The 22,047-nt window shown below is 27.5% G+C and overlaps 1 protein-coding gene across 7 annotated transcripts in view; it reads left to right on the plus strand.

Annotated features, from left to right (window-relative positions):
• LOC127282010 (AF4/FMR2 family member 4-like) overlaps nt 1–22,047 on the plus strand; it is a 225,096-nt gene that overhangs the window by 196,564 nt on the left and 6,485 nt on the right. For all 7 annotated transcript variants that reach the window (XM_051306070.1, XM_051306069.1, XM_051306071.1 and 4 more), the window contains 10 exons: nt 16,517–16,571; nt 16,644–16,681; nt 16,768–17,287; nt 17,360–18,154; nt 18,246–19,145; nt 19,278–19,411; nt 20,603–20,797; nt 20,916–20,987; nt 21,548–21,644; nt 21,758–22,046. In XM_051306070.1, coding sequence (XP_051162027.1) covers nt 16,517–16,571; nt 16,644–16,681; nt 16,768–17,287; nt 17,360–18,154; nt 18,246–19,145; nt 19,278–19,411; nt 20,603–20,797; nt 20,916–20,987; nt 21,548–21,644; nt 21,758–22,046 — 3,095 coding nt within the window. The remainder of the gene's footprint in view (nt 1–16,516; nt 16,572–16,643; nt 16,682–16,767; nt 17,288–17,359; nt 18,155–18,245; nt 19,146–19,277; nt 19,412–20,602; nt 20,798–20,915; nt 20,988–21,547; nt 21,645–21,757; nt 22,047) is intronic.

Consider the following 22,047-nt stretch of genomic DNA (forward strand, 5'->3'; position numbering starts at 1 on the left):
CCTCTTTTTTTTGAAATTAATAAAAATAGAAAGAAAAAAACGGTTACTGGCAAGTAATGAAAAATAAAAATGAAAGTTGATTGAAAAGAAAATATGTTTGTGTCATATTTTTAAAAAATCTTTGTAGCGAATAAATGAAAATTATAACTTTAGAGACGTATAATGAAATTTCCCTTTGAACATGGTTTTATTCGTATTATTTACTTTTATTCACATATATATAATGACAGATGGGAATTTCGGTGAAATTTCACGTTATATGCGCTCAATAACGATATTTTCAAGCCCTGCTCTTTCTCTCTATCTTTAAGGATTTTCAGTGTAGCTTTGATCTCTTCGTTTGTGTGGGTTATATTATATCACATTTCGAAGAGGGATTTCCCATCTCTTTTAGATATCGATTTCGATTGAAAATTCAATTTCTCTCTCTCTCCTTTATATGTATTTTATTTGAATAAACCATTAGTTTAATATTTTATCGATGTGACAATTTTAGTTTCTTATAGTCTCGACAAATTATGTCTTTCCAATTTTAACTTGTAAATTGTCTAAATAACTTTCAATATAATATTCTCCATTAATATTTAACATTATATGTATTCATTCTATAATCGTTATATTCAATTATAGTAAGGGTTTTAATATTTTAATATCTATATCTATATCTAGAAATAGTATATAGATATGGAAACATATTAAGGAGATTATTAAATTTGCAAAGTCTGATCAAAATTAAATTATAATTCACTTTGGACCTTTAATTGAAATTAAAATTAATATTTATATCAATTTTATATATATAGATGTAATTCTGAAATTAACATTTTCTAAGATATATATTAATGTTTAATCTATTTTTATAAGTGTTTAAAATAATATAGAAAAATTTATACGATAATAAATATAAAATTATTAAATATATTATTAAATAAATAGTAATAACAATAAAATAATAATAACAATAAAAATAATAATAATACAGAAATGTAAAATTATTATAAAAAATAAATATTTTTTTGTATATTACGGATAAAGGAAAAAAAAAATTCTAGTCTTGTGGGAAGTATAATTATTCGGTAAACTTTGTATAAAATTCACAGGATCAATATATATTATATATATATATACAGTATAAAAGTCAGTTATATTACCTAAAAGTTTTGGGTAGACTTTAAATTTTGCAAAATGGCTCTTGGGAGTAATTACAGAAGTTTCGCGAACGCGAGAATTGCAAATGGATTCCATTTTGTAAGTAATCTTTTAAATACTAGGTATTTTTGAATCAGCAAAAGAAGGAAAATTATTATTTGCCGTGCGCTTGAAAGCGGAAGAAGCAAAAGAAAATTTTGTTTACAATAAGAAAAACTTATTATTCAATTTAAATAATTGTTTATTTTAACGAAATTAACTGCGCTGGTTCAATAAATAAATTAACCGTTTTTAAGTCAAAAATAACTAATTGTTATAGTAGAAAACTAATTATTTATTTTGTAGGGCTACTATTTTAATTAGTACTACTAATTATTAGTAGAAAACTACTAATTAATTAGGGTTACTATTTAATAGTATATTTAATTAGTAATACTAATTATTAGTAGAAAATTACTAATTATTAGTGGAAAAGTAGTTATTAGTGGATAACTACTCAGTAATAGTAGAAAATGACTAATTATTAGTGGAAAAGTAGTTATTAGTGGATAACTACTCAGTAATAGTAGAAAATTACTAATTTATTTAGTAGGCCTACTATTTATTAGTATATTTAATTATTGATACTAATTGTTAGTAGAAAACTAGTAATTGTTAGTAGATAACTACTCATTAGTAGTAGGAAACTACTAATTCCTTTTAAAAGGCTATTATATCTTAATTAGTAAATCCTAATTAGTAGTTTTCTACTATTAATTAGTAGTTTTCTACTATTAATTAGTAGTTTTCTACTATATTAATTAGTAGTTTTCTACTAACAGTTAGTATTACTAATTAAAATAGTAGTATTACTAACTGAATTATTAGTTTTCTATACTAATAATCCTTAATTTTTAACTAAAAATTACTCAAATCCGTAACTATTTCCTTTAATAAACAAATCGTCGCAGTTAAATCAATCAAAAGTAACTAATTCATATTTAGATACTATAATAATAATTTTTAGAAACATAGAAAATTAATAAAAACAAAAAATTCTAAAATTTGTAGAAAAAAAAATTAGTTCCCATTTTTGAAGCTATTATGCAAATTAAAAGAATTTAAAAATTACTCTTTTTGAAACTTTGATCTAGTTTCTGAATATTGTTTCTTGAAGCTATTGAACCTATTTTGAGCATAACACTTGTATTTTAACACCTCATCTACACATGTATAACACTTGAATGGCTTCTTCCGATCATTAATATGAACTCTCTCTCTCTCTCTTTCCATCTAAAAACTTTAAAGCCGATCCCAGTTATTTCAAAGCTAATAGTCTGAAATTTTTTTTTATTCGAAGTTTATACTTTTCTTTTTTTTTTTTTTTTTTTTTGATTATATAGACTTTTTTCCCCGGACTTTAACGAGTGAAGCGCGAACCGCTATCTCTCTCGCAGACGAGAACACACACACAGATTCAGCTCACTTACTCATTCTTAAGCCGGATAGAGGCGAAATTATTACCAACGCTAGTTGCTGTACAGTACATATACCGGCGTTCGCGATATCAGAGTCTATGGAATATAGCACGCTGTATATGCGCGAATAGCAATGGCGTAACCAAAAGAGGGCAGAGAGAGAGAGAGAGAAAGAGAGAGGGAGGGAGGGGTAAAAGCGGAACTTGCAAGAGGGTTCGAGAGCCAGACGATACATAACACGAGATGCAACTCACGACCAAGCATCAGAAAAAGAATCGAGTCGCGACAAAGAAAATCGAGCCTCATTTATAATTTGGATTTTTTTTTTTCATTCTTATTGCTTTCCTACTGGAAATTAATAAATTAGTATTAGCGCAGTACTATTATCGTTTTCACTGATTTTTATTGGCAAAAATGACTAATTGACAGTAGAAAATTACTAATTTATTTAGTAAAGTTTACTAATTGAAATGGTAGCTTTACTAAATTAATTAGTAATTTTCTACTATTAATTAGTAGTTTTTTGCAATTAATTAGTAGTTTTCTACTATTAATTAGTAGTTTTCTACTATTAATTAATGGTTTTCTACTATTAATTAGTAGTTTTCTAATATCGATTAGTATAATTTTCCACTACCAATTAGAAGTATTCTGCTAGTAGTTAGTATTTTTCTACTATTAATTAGTATAGTTTTCTAATATCTATTAGTAATTTTCTACTACCAATTCTAATTGGTTCCAATTAATTAGTACCAATCCTAATTTAGTTTTCTACTAAATATTAGTCATTTTCTACTATAAATTAAACAGTAGTTTTCTACTACCAATTAAATTAGTTATTTTCTATTATCAATTAGTATTTTTTTACTAATAATTAGTCACTTTGTACTATCAATTAAATTAGTAGTTTTCTACTATTAATTAGTAGTTTTGTACTATTAATTAATGGTTTTCTACTATATTAATTAATGGTTTTTCATTATTAATTAGTAGTTTTCTGCTAGTAATTAATAGGATTCTACTATATTAATTAATGGTTTTCCACTATTAATTAGTAGTTTTCTGCTAGTAATTAGTAATTTTCTATTACTAATTAGTTATTTTCTACTATCAATTAGTAGTTTTCTAATTTCCATTAGTAATTTTCCACTACCAATTAGAAGTATTCTGCTAGTAGTTAGTAATTTTCTACTATTAATTAGTAGTTTTCTAATATCTATTAGTAATTTTCTACTACCAATCCTAATTGGTTCCAATTAATTAGTACCAATCCTAATTTAGTTTTCTACTAAATATTAGTCATTTTCTACTATAAATTAAATAGTAGTTTTCTACTAGCATTTAAATTAGTTATTTTCTATTATCAATTAGTATTTTTCTACTATTAATTAGTCACTTTCTACTATCAATTAAATTAGTAGTTTTCTTCTATCAATTAGTAGTATTCTACTGTCAATTAATCTTTTTTTTAGTAAAAATTAGTCAAAACTATTACTAATTCTTAGTAAAAAAAACTGATTGTTATTAAAAAATACTGCTAGTTTATTTAGTAAGGCTACTTTCTTTAATTAGTAAATTTTACTAAATGAATTAGTAGAAATGTAAGTAGGTGAAATAGTAGAAACAGAAATAATAGAAATAGTGGAAAGAAAATTAGTAGAAATACCAGAAATAGTAGAAATAGAAATAGTGTAAATAGAAATACTTGAAATAGTAGAAACCGAAATACTAGAAATATAAATAGTTGAAAAATAGAAATAGTAGAAATAGTAGAAATAGGAGATATAGTAGAAATAGTAGAAATAGTAGAAATAGTAGAAATAGTAGAGACAGAAATAGTGAGAGAGGGAGAGAGAAGAAGAGAGATTGGAAAAGACAGCGATGATAAAAGAGAGGTTAGGAGGGACAGAGAGAAAGAGGGAGGGTGAGAGAGAGAGAGAGAGAGAGGATAAAGAGGGAGAGTGTACGTTGGAACTTCCGAAGTTATTCGCAACAAGCAGCTTGCTAGTCTGGCTTGTGGAATCTACACCCCCTTCCATAAGTTCTCCTTTTACCTCCCCCCTGTCCCCCTCGACCCTCTTTATCCTCCATGGCATCCTTATTCTCATCCTCATCCACCTTCTGCCACCGACTCTGCAGTTTTCTCTCTTTCCTCTCACTCTCTCTCAGAACTTCCTGTCCTCCTCTATTTCACTCTCTCTCTCTCTCCCTCTCGTTAATGGCCCCCAAGAACTTACTACCAACTCCACAAATTCTAGCTCTCTGTGGGTAACTCTCTTCCCCTCCCTCCCCCCCCTCATCGTACGCGACAAAGACGCTTCACCGAGTAGCAAAAACACTTATTTCCGTTTCTTTTTTAAAATCAACCTCGCGGAAACTTTTCCCAAGGCGGATGTATCGAGACCAATGGGCAGAATACTTTGGATGCTTTGATCTTTTGCGCGCGGCGTGAGATGAAATGATGTCGTGCTACTGCAAAAATTGCTCTTTTGTAAATTAGATTTTTTATATATATATATATAGATATATATACTTTGACTTTTTAAAGAGAGAAAGAGAGAGAGAGAGGTTCGTACTTAAATTAATTGGATAGCTGCGAAAACGGAGCAGTCGAGAAGAGATGAATATATACTGTTTCAGCTGACCCGAAACTTTAGCCGGTCAAATACTTGAGTTAATTGGATTTTAGCTTTTCAAACTGATCATGGTTCTCTTCAGCTAATTACATTTCTCTCTCTCTCTACCTCCCTCTCTCTTTCTATTGATTGCATGTTTTAACTGATCAGTTTGCACTCTTGCTTGATTTACATCCAATTCGCGCTTTTGATTGTTCATTCTTGTGATATGATAAGATTAAAATTGGGCGAGTTGTTTTTTTTTTTATTAACACGATTTTTTCTTCTTTTATGATTTAATGTACTTATTTTTATTTTTTTTTTGTTGACAATTTTTATAAAAAAATTATTTTTATAGAATTTTTACATTCTTTCGTAAAATTTATTAAACGAACCAAACGTTTGTTTAGATTAAGGAAATATTTATTTGAATCAAACATGTATTTGGATCAATCAAATATTAGTTGGAAACATCGCGGTAGTTTCAGCCATTTATAATTTAAAACACTGATAATTGTAATAAATAGTAGTTTCAGCCATTAGGAATTCAAAACGTTGATAACTTTAATTAATTGTAGTTTCAGCCATTAGTAACTCAAAACACTGATAATATTAACCAATTGTAGTTTCGGCCATTAGTAATTTAAAACACTGATAATAGTAAGCAATGGTAGTTTCAGCCATTTATAATTTAAAACGTTGAAGATTTTAATAAATAGTAATTTCAGCCATTAGTAATTTAAAACACTGATAATAGTAAGCAATGGTAGTTTCAGCCGTTTATAATTTAAAACGTTGAAGATTTTAATAAATGGTAGTTTCAGCCGTTTATAATTTAAAACGTTGAAGATTTTAATAAATGGTAGTTTCAGCCATTAGCAACTTAAAACACTGATAATATTAACCAATTGTAGTTTCGGCCATTAGTTATTTAAAACACTGATAATAGTAAGCAATGGTAGTTTCAGCCATTTATAATTTAAAACGTTGAAGATTTTAATAAATGGTAATTTCAGCTATTAGTAATTGAAAACACTGATAATATTAACAAATTGTAGTTTTGGCCATTTATTTAAAACGTTGTTAATTTTCATCAATGATAGTAATTAGTAATAGTAATTAGTCATTTAAAACTAATAATTTCAAGTAATGGTTTAAACAAATTTTAAATTCAGCCTCTGATGTTAATTTGAAACATTGATAGTATCATATAATAATGTAATAATGATAGTTTCAGCCACATATTAGTTGAAACGTTGATATCAAAACGTTTATAGTTTCAGGCAATAATAGTAACAAAAAAATGGTACTTTCAGCCTCGGATAATAATTTAAAAACGCTAATAATTAATGACAGTTTCAGCCATTTGTAGTTTAAAAATTTTATTAATTCATAAATAATAGTTTATTAATTAATAATTAAAATAATTTAATGAAAGTTAGTTGATATCAAGATAGAAATTTGTCATCAATTAACGCCCTCTCTCTATAAAGTCCTGGAATAACAGTGACAAATCTTGAGTGGGAGATTATAGTCTAAGAAGAGAAAGAGAGAAAATGAAAAGGTTTCCCCTATATATTTAGAGGAGAGTGTAAAAATTGTCCTTAGGGGGAGGATTTCTTTTCTTTCTTTTTTTTTGCACGACTTTCTTTGTCGTGGTTGAGTTGATAGGAAGGGCGACAATTTGGCCACGCTTCCTTAATCAGGAGCATAAAGAGGGAGCGTTACTTTCCCATGCACGCCACTTGACAGGGGTTATGTGGTAGAGACAGAGTCTGGTAATCTTCGATCGTGAGGCACTTGGCAAGCGTTTTCCTTGCTTATTGGATATCCAAGGAGAATTATCGTCCTTCTCTCTCACTCTCTCTCTCTCTCTCTTGCTGTACACAAAGCTCGATATTATCTACCTCGTAAAGCTGGATTAACAGTTTTGCTCACTATAGAGGAGATCTTAACCAATACACGATATGCTGATCCTTTTTACCCCAAGCTAGATATTGACTAGATAATAATAAAAAGATATTATCAACTTTCTCAAATTTAATTGTTATTGTTTAGGTAATTATTTTACAGAGGTGATTCAAATTTTTTTTTTATTCGAATCTACAGCATCCAATATAGTGGACCAAAAAATCGGTCTTAAAAAGAATTATTGCTTTAATTTTGTCACTGGTTGAAGGTATCAACGTTTAAAGTTATATGCGGCTGAAACTATCAACGTTTAAAATAAGTGACTGAAACTACAAACGTTTAAAGTTAAAAGAGGCTGAAACTATCAAAGTTTAAAATAAGTGGCTGAAACTATCAACGTTTAAAGTTAAAAGAGGCTGAAACTAAGAAGTGGCTAAAATTAATAACGTTCAAAGATAGAAGTGGCTGGAACTATGAACGTTTAAAGATACAAGCGACTGAAACTAGGTATAAAAGGCTAAAATTATCAACGTTTCAAGTTACAAGCGGCTGAAACTATCAACGTTTTAGATTATAAGTGGCTAAAACTATCAACGTTTAAAGTTATAAGCGGCTGAAACTATCAAAGTTTAAAATAAGTGGCTGAAACTACCAAAGTTTAAAGTTAAAAGAGGCTAAAACTAAGAAGTGGCTAAAATTAATAACGTTCAAAGATAGAAGTGGCTGGAACTATGAACGTTTAAAGATACAAGCGACTGAAACTAGGTATAAAAGGCTAAAATTATCAACGTTTCAAGTTACAAGCGGCTGAAACTATCAACGTTTAAAAATGTAAGCGGCTGAAACTATAAATGTTAAAAGTTAATGTAAGCGGCTGAAAATATTAACGTTTAAAGTTATATGCGGCTGAAACTATCAACGTTTGAAGTTACAAGAGGCTGAAACTGTCAACGTTTAAAATAAATTGCTGAAACTACCAACGTTTAAAGTTAAAAGAGACTGAAACTAGGAAATGGCTGAATTTAATAACGTTCAATGATAGAAGTGGCTGAAACTATAAACGTTTAAAGTTGCAAGCGACTGAAACTATGTATAGATGGCTAAAACTATCAACGTTTAAAGTTGAAATAGGCAGAAACTGTGAACGTTTAAAATAAGTGGCTGAAATTAACAACGTTTAAAGTTAGAAGTGGCTGAAACTACCAACATTTAAAGTAACATGCGACTTAAACTAAAAGCGTTTAAAATTATAAGAGGCTAAAACTATCAACGTTTAGGGTTATAAGAGGCTGAAACTATCAACGTTTAAAGTTACAAAAGGCTGAAATTATCCTAAAGGAGAATGCTCAAGGATTTTGCGAGAATTTTTTTTTTCAATTCGAATCTACAGCATCCAATATGGACCATAAAATAGGTTACTACTATCAAATAAAATATTTATTTAAAAAAATTTTTTTTTTCGAATAAAAAAAAAATAATAATAATTTAAATTGAAGAAAAAAATGTTTTAATAAATTTTATAAAGCTTGGGTGACAAAAACAAATGTGACATAATTATATAATTGCAAGCGTTATAGAATTGAATGTCTCGTCGAGTTTCTAGACATTCTTCTTCTTCTTCTTTCTTTTTTTTTCTTCCTTTTCGAAAGATTATTGTGAAATTAACGCCTTTATAACATGACCCTATTTTCACAATTGAATTCGAAACAAGAAACATTATTATATTTGTCTCCCAAGATGAAATGTTGCGAGTCATCTGGCAATTTTATCAAATTAGTTTTGCCCTGCGAGAGATTTAATTGTGACATTAAAGTTTGCACTCAATGTATATATATCAACACAATCGCGCCTCATCTTCGAATTGATGTGCGCTTTTGACATACAACTAAACTTTATATATATATATATGTGAGAAACTTTGTCGAGGCATTTATCTTCTTTACGATTAACAAGAAACTTCCTATTAGCGCAAACTTAGCAAAACACTGACCATTCTAATTGTATATAATTATCGTGTCGATCCGTCTCGGCGCGCAGTTATCACAAGATCGCGTTATTATGTCCACGCGCAGGTTTTCGCTTTCTTGAGGCTAAACTCGCGGTGGCATTATTATTATTTTTTTTTTTCCTCTTTCCTCAAGAAAGGTGACACAATTTCTGCTATGGCTATTATAAAGTTATTATACATTATTCATAATCTAGTGTTGTTTACAAATTTCTTCATTTTGTCGTACGTGCGATAATTATTTAGAATCATTTTTATTTTTTAATCATTTTTTTTTCTAATGACAAATTGAAATTTTTATTATGGAGAAAAATTTAGAAATAATATAATAGTATAATTATTATTATATTTGCAAAATGAATTAGTATTTTCTACTGACAATTTTGTTACAAATTTTCACCAAATATTTAAAATTTGTTTTCAATGTCCAAAAATGCTTTATATAGTTTTTTTTTGCAAAAATATAGTAGAAAGGTTCTCTTTTTTTTCAAAATAAATTTTTTAACTTCAGAATTTTATTTTTGTAATTTTTTTGCGAAAGGAGGGAAAAGTTTTTAAGAATCACTGTAAACTTTTCAGTATAACTTTGGTGTAACTTGTTTTTTTTTTTATTTGGGGGGGAAAAAGTTGAAAGTAAACAATTCTGAAATAATTTTTGTGTAGAAAAATATTTTCAAATAATATAGTATATTTTAATACTAATTATTGGTATAAAATTAATAATTACACAGAAAATTAAAAGGCATTAAAATAAGCTGCAACGCTTATTATTTTAATCCAATTTTGCTTATTTTAATCCATTTTGGTATTAAAATAAGCAAAATTGGATTAAAATAATAAACGTTGCAGCTTATTTTAATACCTTATAATATTCTGTGCATTGGTAGAAAATTGCTAATTTAATTTGTAGTATAAAATTACTAATTTGCAGTACAAAAAATTACTAATTGTTAGTAGAAAAGAACTAATAATTAGTAGAAAACATCTAATAATTAATAGAAAACTACTAATTTAAATGATAGTAGAAAATTACTAATTATAAGTAGAAAACTGCTAATTTGTAGTACAAAAAATTACTAATTATTGGTAGAAAACTACTAATTGATAGAGGTAAATAAGTAATTATTAGTAGAAAATAACTAATAATAAGTAGTTATAAATGACTAATTTAATTGTTAGTAGAAAATTACTAATTATTAAAAGGAAACTGCTAATTGATAGTAGAAAACTACTAATTTATAGTATAAAAAATTACTAATTACTAGTAGAAAATAAATTATACTTAGTATACAGCTACTAATTTAATTAAAAGTAAAAAATGACTAATTATTAGTAGAAAACTACTAATTTGTAGTACAAAAAATTACTAATTGCTAGTAGAAAATAACTAATACTGAGTAGAGAGCTACTAATTTAATTAAAAGTAGAAAATGACTCATTATTAGTAGAAAACTGCTAATTTATAGTAGAAAACTACTAATTTGTAGTACAAAAAATTACCAATTACTGGTAGAAAATAACTAATACTTAGTAGACAGCGACTAATTTAATTAAAAGTAGAAAATGACTAATTATTAGTATAGAAAACTGCTAATTTATAGTAGAAAACTACTAATTTGTAGTACAAAAAATTACTAATTACAAGTAGAAAATAACTAATACTTAGTAGACAGCTACTAATTTAATTAAAAGTAGAAAATGACTCATTATTAGTAGAAAACTGCTAATTATAAGTAGAAAACTACTAATTTGTAGTACAAAAAATTACTAATTATTAGTAGAAAATGACTAATACTTAGTAGACAGCTACTAATTTGATTAAAAGTAAAAAATTACTAATTATTAGTAGAAAGCTGCTAATTGATTGTAGAAAACTACTAATTTGTAGTACAAAAATTACCAATTACTGGCAGAAAATAACTAATACTTAGTAGACAGCTACAAATTTTATTAAAAGTAAAAAAATGACTAATTATTAGTAGAAAACTGCCAATTGATAGTAGAAAATAACTAAGGAAAATAAAACTACAAATCAATAATAGAAAAAACTAATTGATAATAGAAAACTACTAATTGATAGCAGAAATTATAGAAATTAGTAGCAATATTCGCCTAATCCCATAAATATTATTTTAAAATACACGAAAATATTTTAAGCAAAATTTTCCCTCGCAAATTTAAATATCCGAAAAATTTTGCTATAGAGATTAGTAAAAATTGTTGCCTCTGATATTATTATTATTATTATTATTATTATTAGTCTCGTATATCTTGGCTAAATGCCACGAGGCAAATAGCCAATCCTTTATAGGCTCTCTCTCTCTCTCTCTCTCTCTCTCTCTATATATATATATATGAAAAATAGATTAAAAAATGTAGGCGTTAAATCGTAAGTAAATGAAAAGTAAGTAGCAAGATGGTTATGTATGGAAAAGTCTGGGCCAACTGTATCGATTGCTTGGTTGCAGTATATGTATACAGAAATCCACAGAGGGGGGGAGGATGAGGGTGGAAGCTGAAGAGGGGGGGGGTGGGGGTGGGGTGAGAATGGGTGGTTTGAGAACTCGACGCTCTCCTCTTCGTCCTCGTTGTTGTACGCCATCGGCGACACGAGGGTCACCAACCCGCTGCAAATCAATTTCACTATAGTCGAACTGCTTTTCTTCTCTCGCATGGAACAAAGAAATATTATCTCTTTCTCTCTATATACCCTTAAAAAAAAAAAAAATAAAATTCTTTTTTTTTTTAAAACTACCACCAATCGTTTTAACTAGATGGCTTCATATCAAAATGTTTCTTTCATTAAATAACTGTAATTCTTCCTAAATGAATAAATAAATATACAAATAAATAAATATATAAATAAATAAATATATAAATAAATAAATAGTTTAATAATATATTTTTTTATATTTATATAATTGTTATTTAAAAAGAAAAATAAAAATTACTCTTTTCATGCATAAAACAATATATATATGTAATAATTTTGCCAATTTCATTGGAAAATGAAAATTATTTTTACATTTCGTTTGCGTGGATTCCGTTTTAATCGCGCTTGCCCGACTGATTTGTAATATTTCTTCGAGAACAAATATATTTCTTGGAAAGGAATTATTATTACTATTATTTGACGGTGAGATTTCAAATTGGTTTTGCTTTTGTGACGCCTTACGATGATGCTTCCTGTTGTGTGTATATGTGTTGGGTTTGCTAAAAATCATAATTACGAAATTACTACCTTTACGGTTTTTTTTTTTTCGAAGTCCTTTTTTTTTCTCTTTTACTCATAACAATAATTTCAACTCATTAGTTGCTCTTTGTTTATTTTTCATTACGAGAAATACCATCGGTGTAAAAAAAAATCCTTTTTTTTGGAAAATTTACCCCCACAAAAAAAAGGGAAAAGAATTTTTTGAAAATTTTTCAAGTAGTAGGAAAGAAAAATTATTAACGAATAATTATTATTATTATTGAGTCAATAATAATTTTTTTTTTTAAAGAGATTTGTACCTTTTAGTCTATAGGGATTCAGAGACCTTGATCTATTTTTAATGCCTCAAATAATACACAATATGATACATCCCGTTTTTTTTTTTTGTAATATTTTCTCCGCCAAGTACCATCTTCAATATAATATAGAAATGGAGGCGAAAAAAAGAATCTTATATACAAGGTGTAACTGAATCGAATGCCGTTGGCAATGCCTTCTCACGATTAACAAGGATTTATGACCTTGAGTCCGTGGTATACCGACTAAGTCCCCTTCTGTCGATGGTTATCGATGCTTTACTAGCCGACCTTCTCGTAAAGCGAGCACACCTTATCCCACTTCAAGGGGTCTTCAAAAAATAGAAAAAAAAAATTCCCAACTCAATATATTATTTGTTCCTATAAAATATCGAATTTTTCACTCTTGAAAATGAAATTCATTTTTATTTGATTTAATGTTTATCAAATTTGAAACTTTTATGATCAATTGAAATAGTTAACAATTTATTATATTTTAATTATAATTAATTATTTATTAATTAATATAATTAATTTATCTATTAATTGATATAATTAATTTATTTATTAATTAATATAATTTATTTATTTATTAATTAATATAATTTATTTATTTATTAATTGATATAATTAATTTATTTATTAATTAATAAAATAAATTTATTTAATAATTTATAATTATTTTAATTAATAACTAATTTTGTAAAAAAAAATAATTACAAAATGTTTTTAATTTTTGTATTAATTATAAATTTTCATTATTAATTTTTATATTAAGTAGTAAACGACAGTTTGAGTCAGTCATGATTTTTTTTTAATTTTAATTACGCTGACAGTAGTGAAAATAAATTTTAGGCGGACACAGTACTCTTTGAATTAGTGTAATTTTCCTATAAGTAGTAAAAGTGAATTTCAGTCAGACTTGCCAAATCCTTGTATTGTAGTGAAAGTCCAGTATTTAAGTCAGACAGTACTTTAAAAAAAAAAAATTTTAATTTCACTATCAGTAGTAAAAGTAATTTTTAAACAAATTGAAATTCTCGCAATTTTAATATCAATAATATTGAATTAAATATTTAAATCTAAAAAATAAATAATAAAATAACGCTAATTAAAATTAATTTATTATTATTTGTATTGTCATAGTGTCTATAACAAAAAATAAATTACCATTAATTTTATGTCTGTAAATAATTGTCAATTAACGCAAATAAGAAATTTATCGCTTGTCAGTAAAATAAAGAAGTTCATAAATATTTAATTTAATATTTAATTTAATTATTAATTTAATTACTAATTTTAACGTTAATTATATTACTAATTTTATCGTTAATTATATTACTAATTAAATTATTAGGATTTATTATTAATTTAACTATTACTTTAATTAGTAATTTAATTATTATAATTAATTATTAATTAAATAATTATATAATTCGTTACTAATCACAGAAAATTATAAGTTATTAAAATAAGCTGCAACGCTCATTATTTTAATCCAATTTTGCTTATTTTAATCCATTTTGGTATTAAAATAAGCAAAATTAGATTAAAATAATAAGCGTTACAGCTCATTGTAATGCCTTTTAATTTTCTGTGAATTTAACTATTACAATGGCAAAAAAATTTATTTGTTTCAAATAATTTGAGTATTATCAAATAAATATTTATTTGTATCAAATAATTTTTTTTCAGTGTACTTTAATTACTAATTTCATTATTCTAATTAATTAATAATTTTATTTTCTCAATTAATTAGTAATTATTTTTTTTATTAATTATAGTTATTTTATTATTACAATTAATTAATAATTTATCATTATAATTAATTAGTAGTTAAATTATTATAATTAATTATTAATTTAACTATTACGTTAATTAGTAATTTAATTATTAATTTAACTATTACGTTAATTAATAATTTAATTATTAATTTAACTATTACGTTAATTAATAATTTAATTATTAATTTAATTATTACGTTAATTAATAATTTAATTATTAATTTCAATTAATCAATAGTTAAATTATTATAATTAATTATTAATTTAACTATTACGTTAATTAGTAATTTAATTATTAATTTAACAATTACGTTAATTAGTAATTTAATTATTAATTTAACTATTACGTTAATTAATAATTTAATTATTAATTTAATTACAAACTCACAGTCGATAATTGACATTTGAATAAAAACAGTTAATTTAATAATAATAATAAAAAAAATAGTATCACTTTGTGTATATAATGAAGAACAGATGTGAATCTACAAGTCAAGAAATATACCTCTGTTAATAAATTGATAAAAAACCAGTTTTTCCCAAGTGGCAACAAGAATATGAATTTTAAATATCTAATATCCAGTTTCCACATATATATTGTGATTTATTAAAGTATCATCTTTGAAAATAAAAAAAAAAAAAATCAAATACCTATTACAAAATGAGATTCCACGTGCCGTAAATATTAATATATATTTTTTTTTATTATTAAATTCAAGGAATAAGAAATTGAACAATTTTTTTTTTTTTTTTCTTGAAACGCGACAAATTTGACTTTCAATATATATATATAAATATCGATAGCGATATAATCAAGATGAGATCAATAGCCGAGGGGATGAAGATTAACATATTAGATGATGACCAGAGGCGGTTAATGTGGTAAATAATAAAGGATAATAGGCGGAGATAACTGGTATTTCATTCAAGTTGCGGACGTGTATTATGATCGGTCAAGCCTAAATGGATGATGAACGATGCTGCGCAACAGATTTATCTGGTATCTTAAAGAAGCCTTGAATGTAATATAAGAAATATCTTTTTTTTTCCCGATTATGATGTTTGCACTTAGTAGCGCGCTATAAAGAAATAAGACAATTTTTTACTATTTTCTTCAGAATATCTCAAACGAATCATTTTTAATTTTTTTTTCTGATCAAAATTAATTTCTGCAATTATTAGAAAGAAAAAAAACAGATTTTACAAAATAACAATATTAATAAAAATATATTAATAAAATAATAATATAAAATAATAATATAATAATAATAATAATATTTTACAAATAACAAAATAAAAAAACAGAAATTTGGATTTATGATATTTTTTTTTTTTAAATTATGTTTTGTACTCATGACAGAGTAGAGAGAAAAAAAAAGAGATAGGCAGAGAGAGAATTGAAGATTCAAGATGTAAATTCAAAACTTGAAGGGGGAAATCTACTAGTAGGTATAGTATGCGGTTTGAAAAGGTAATTTTATCGGATATAAAAGGAGTGGCTGATGCTCCTAGGATTGAAAAAGGGCCCGCCAAGAGGTTGCGTGTTGATGAGTTTGCGGAGGGTCGATGTCCGCCTTGTGTGTATCGTTTGAATATGTGGTCGCCACTTGACTTTGCTGCTTTCTACTTTCTGCCACTTTACTTGCCACTTCTTCCATTTTATAATGAAATGCTTCAATCTCGATCCGTGGAACGTTACAGACTTTGCGTTTTATGCAATTTTTTTTTTCATCTTCCATTCCCTTGAGCATTTTCCAAAAGGAATTTGTCGATTTCGTCACAGAGAGAGAGAGATTTATCTCCTTTTTTTCCGATTTTATTTATCAGATGCCACTTTTTACAAAATTACATCATTTTTTTTTTTTTTTGGAAAAAAATAATATTTTCGATGGAAACTAATTAATCTGCATTCCACCAGAATCAACCGGTTGAATTCTGAAACTTATCGTTATCATTATTTTTTTTCATTTAAAAAATACGTGTTTAAATTCCCATTTGATAATCGCAAAATATTTGCATTTTGTTTTTTTAAAATTTATTTTTAGAAAAATAATTTTTTAAATATTCATTTTTTTTTTGTTACAGGAACTTGGAACGCGACTTGAGTCTTTCCGATGATAGCGAAGATGAAGTGGATAAGGTGAGAAAAATAAAATAAAAAAAAAAATATATTCTTATATGTAGAATTTATAAAAATATTTTTCTTTCACAGAATCCACCGTCGAGACCAATACCAGATATTTCAGTCGAGTGAGTAAATTATTTATTTTTTTTAAACAAATTTTCTTTTTTTCGTTTTTGATTCTAATTTTGATTTTGAATTTTTTTTTGTGTAGTTTAACGGCACCTCTACTTCCGGCGATGGCATCAGCGGCTGGACCACCCTTACCGCCAATGTCACCAATGGGAATGTCGCCAATTGGTCCTATGTCGTCGCCAAGGCCTCTAAGTCCACCGGCAGCATCGCCTCTAATAAAGCAACCGATGCCGACTCCTCCAAGAATGTTGTCGCCAACAATTTCAAGTCCAGTGAATAATAAACGATCGCCAAATCCTCCGGCTAACCAAAGACCTCCAAGTCCACCTGGACAAGCGCCACCAAGTTCCGGTAGCGCGAGTTCCAGTTCAGATTCCGGTTCGGATTCCTGTTCAGATAGTAGCGACGATTCGGAAGATGAAGTCACCCAACCACCAGTCAAAGGTCCAACAACACCACCCTCTGTCTCGCCACCCGCTCCCATCGAGGAACCACCATCCGCCGTTGAGGAATCAAAACGACGCTGGGATCTCAGTTCATTTATGAATAAAACCGCTCTGCAAACCGGTGATCAGAATACCGACACCAAAACCAAACAGGTATTTTTTTATTTTTCGATTTTTATTTTATTTCTATTTTTATTTCGATTTCAATTTTTTTTTCGTTTCCAGAATGATGCATCGTCGAGACGTTCAGGATCGCCGAGTACCCAACCTGAATCGAGAACATCGCGTCGTGAAACAAATCGAAATGGCGCTCACGATTGGCAATTGGATGAGGCGTTAAAAAGAACACGAAATTCAACAATGATGAGTGTATTGAGCGACAGTGAACAACAATCGGACACTGAGAAACCAACGCAAGTAAAAGAGGAGCCTGAGAAACCAAAACCGCCCGATGTAAGAAAACGTGGTAGACCGAGAAAATCGGTAAAAAGTCCAAAAGCAAATAATCATCGTGCATCAGATGAGAATTTAAAGAATGTCACGACAAAACGTAGCCGACCACGTGCTGGTTCATCGAGTGTCAATAATAGTATGAATAAGAAAAAGGTGCCTACCTCAAAGCCAACATTGACAACGAGTGACGATGCAAGTGATGCAAGATCACCGGCAGCATCAAGTGATTCAGAATCTGATCGTCCAACAACGGCAAAAATTCCCGTTAAACGTAGACCAAGATTAAGTGTCTCATCAAATGATGATGATGATGATAATGCATCGGAGAAAAATAGTGGAACCGACGACGATGATGATGATGATAATTCACGATGGAGGCGAGTTTCAATGAAACGTAATAAAATTCCCGAATCGCCGAAAAAATCACAAGATAAAAAGAAAAGTCCCATTAAAAATAATTCCAGAAGATCGAGATCAAGAGTTACTAATAATTCCGGTTATCATTCCGAAACGGATAGTGATTCAGAATTTACAAATAGCGATGCTGTGAGGAATAATCGAATTCAGGTATTATTGAATTTCATTACAATTAGAAATTAAAATTAATTAGAAATTAAATTTAAATAAATTTGAAAAATGAATTTAAATTATTTTCCAGGTTGCTCGAGTACCTCCACGACCAAGAGCACCGTTAACGAGGACAACATCGCCGGACAATTCGGACAGTGACAATAGTCCAGCATCGGGAAAATTACAAGAGGAAGACGGTGGCAATGTTCAGGATAAAAAGAAGAGTGACACTTTAAGAAAATTATTCTCATCGGCAAAAGGCGGTGGCAAAGGTGGTGGTAAAGGTGGAAAGGGCGGTAAAGGCGGTGGCAAATGTGGAATATACGTTGAGGAATATACATCAGCAAATACGCCAACAGGTGGAGAAAGTCCATGTAAAAGGTTAACATCACAAAGTTCAACAACAATTCCCATACCTCCAATTAGTTTTGTTAATGGTCTACCAAGTGTATTGTGTCGGCTTGATTTAAGTCGAATTTCTCATATACCACAAATATCACGCGGTAAAGAACTTAGACAACGTACTGAGCTTCCTGATACGAGGCCGTCTTCCAGACAAAATTCCTCGTCAATTCATAATCATAATCATCAAAGATCGTCATCGAATAATAGACAGGAGGAAGGTGAAATTGTTGAAATGTCAACATCACAACAACGTCGTGGCGATGTGGACACAAAAAATATTGTGATTAAAACTGAATTGGAAATGAAACCATGTTCTGTAAATATTATTAATATGTGTAAAGGTGATGGTGATAGTGCCGGTATAATGAACACATCAGGTAGTTCTGGTTCGGGTTTAAGTGGTGCTTTTAGCGGCAATGCACCCAAGCGGAAACGCAATTTGAGTTGTAGCTCGGTTTCAAGTTTGAGCACCGTGTGCTCGGTTGATGTCAAAGTCAAGGACGAGGCCAAGGAGAAGAAAAAGAAGAGAAAACGAAAGCACTTGGAGTCTGATATCGTTGCTTCCAGACCATCCGCTAATCAGGTATCTAATTAATCTTGTTTTAATTTTAATTGTTTCACAATTTTATTGAATATTTAATTAAATATTTAATAAAAATCTGTTTTGATTTAATTTTTTTTTTGAAATTAATTTGATGTTATTTTTAAACAATAGCATATTGACGTTCAACCAACTAATCACGAGCGGGAAGAAAAACCAGATTTGGATGAATTACCACCACCTGAAACGAAACGTCTCTATTTCTCCTATTTCGATCCTCCGGTTCATGTTAAGGAAGACGACGAGAGGTGAGCATTTGATTTTTTTTTCTCTTCAACAAAAAAATTGTGAATTTTATTCATTTTATCTCTAGAGTACTAAAATAATTATAATTAACTAGCAATATTAAACGCGCGCCAAATTGAGTATTTAATTGTTTGTTATAAAGAAATTAAAGATTAATATTATCAATAATAATTTAAATTTATTAGAATAATATTTCATATTAAATGATAATAATGAAAATTATTATTATATGTTATTAAATTATATATAAAATTGAATTATTTTCCAAATTTTCAATTTAAAATTCAATTATTTACCAAGTTTTCAATTTAAAATTAAATAAAATTCAAATATTACCCGAAATTTTAATTCAACATCAACTTAAATTAAATTATTATCCAAAATTTCAATTAAAATTCAATTATTTTCCAAAATTTCGAGTCAAAATTAATTATTATTAAAATTTTCAATCAACAATCAACTAAAATTAATTATTATCAAAATTTTCAATCAACTAAGATTAAATTATTTTCAAAATTTTCAATTTAAAATTCAATTATTTACCAAGTTTTCAATTTAAAATGAAATAAAATTCAATTATTTTTTAAAATTTTTATTCAAAGTTAATTATCGAAATTTTCAATTAAAAATGAACTTAAATTAAATTATTATCGAAAATTTCAATTAAAATTCAATTATTACCCGAAATTTTAATCCAATATCAACTTAAATTAAATTATTATCCAAAATTTTAATTAAAATTTTATTATTTTCCAAAATTTCGAGTCAAAATTAATTATTATCAAAATTTTCAATCAGCAATCAACTAAAATTAATTATTTTCAAATTTTCAATCAACAATCAACTAAAATTAAATTATTTTCAAATTTTCAATTTAAAATTCAATTATTTACCAAGTTTTCAATTTAAAATAAAATAAAATTCAATTATTTTTTAAAATTTCGATTCAAAATTAATTATCGAAACAATGCCAAAAAAACATTGAAAAATTTTAACCAACACAAAATAATGTCAAACAATACATTTAAAAAAAACAAAAGACCTATAACAAATACTAACTTCAGGTGTGGACAGAATGAACGAAAGATATTCACGATTATTATATGTAATAATGTCTATATAAATTAATTAATTAAATGAGAAATAGCGGAATTTTGAATGGAAAATAAAAATGAAATTTATTTTTAATTTAGGGACCAGAATCAGTACCTGACAGAAGCGAAACGGCTAAAACATAGTGCTGATGTTGAAAGCGACACCATGGCTCAGGGTATGATGTATATTGAAGCAGTTATGTACTTCGTTCTTACTGGCTGTACCATGGAGAATGATCCTGTAACCGAAAGATCATCTTTCACCATGTATAGAGATACTCTCAGTCTTATTAAGTAAGTTTCTTCGCTTCTAATTAAAATTGTAAATTTATCATTTTTTTTAAAATTGACTCAATAAGGTTATTTACGTTTTCTGTTTTTTTCTAATTTAATTTTAATTTTTCTCTTTCAGATTCATTTCCTCAAAGTTTAAGACGCAACATGCATCAGAAAGCAGCATTAATACCAAACTAATTGTCTTAAGGTAATTTTTTTTCTTCAAATTTTACATATTGAAATGAATTTTATTAAATTTTTATTCCAGTTTAAAAGTTAATTTAATTATGTTTCGGCGATTGATTTAATTTCTATTTAATTACATTATTTTTAATCATTTACAATATTTCACTTATTTGTTTTACGTATTGTTTTTTTTTACTGCATTTTTGTACTTTTTATAAATTTTTCTCATTTTAAATACTTTAATCATATATTTTCTTTATTCATTATTTTTGTTTTATTTTTTTTTTTTACTGTTTTCTTCTTAAAATAATAAAAAAATTTTAATGTTACAATGTTTTATTAAAAAAACATTATTATTTTACTACAAAATAAATAACAATATATTTTTGAAATATTTAAAATTATTCAAGATTTTATTTTTTATTTTTTTAGTGTATAATAAAATAATAATTTCAGAAATAGAGGAATATAAACATGGGTGATAAACCACTCAGTGTGACATCAATGTGCGAAAAAAAAATAAGTGTGTATACGAAACGTAAATTGTTTACAAAATTAATTAACGAAATCATTTATTTTCAGTCTATGGTGCCAGTCTCTTATCTACATGAAGCTCTATCAAATGAGGAAAGTGGAAGTCAGAGAGCATCAAAAGGTCCTCACTGATTATTACCAAAAGGTAAAAAAAAATTTTAATTTATATTTTATAAAAGTAATTTTAATTTTGAAATTAAGTGAAAAAAAAAAAAAAAAACTGGATGAAAAATTACATTAAAGGTTTATTTTCTGCAGAATCCATCAACGCCGATTCAACCTGAAGGTCAGGGTACGCCATCATTGTCGCCAACACCGTCACCAGCTGGTTCGGTGGGATCAGTTGGAAGTCAAAGTTCAGGATACAGTAGCGGTGAATTGGCTCACAGATGTGCCAATGGACAACAACTTCAGGCTGCTTCCTACGTTAGTGTTCCTCTTGGAGTTTATAATGCTTTTTCCAGTCAAAATTATCATTTTGGTTTACTTATGAGTGGCCACGATCTTTGGGACCAGGCGAATGCTTTAGTGACTGGAGAACACAAAAG

The sequence above is a fragment of the Leptopilina boulardi genome, unplaced genomic scaffold (genome assembly GCF_019393585.1).
Source record: "Leptopilina boulardi isolate dan_hultmark-lab unplaced genomic scaffold, ZJU_Lbou_2.1 LbouV2_278, whole genome shotgun sequence".
In the NCBI taxonomy this organism is placed as follows: domain Eukaryota; kingdom Metazoa; phylum Arthropoda; class Insecta; order Hymenoptera; family Figitidae; genus Leptopilina; species Leptopilina boulardi.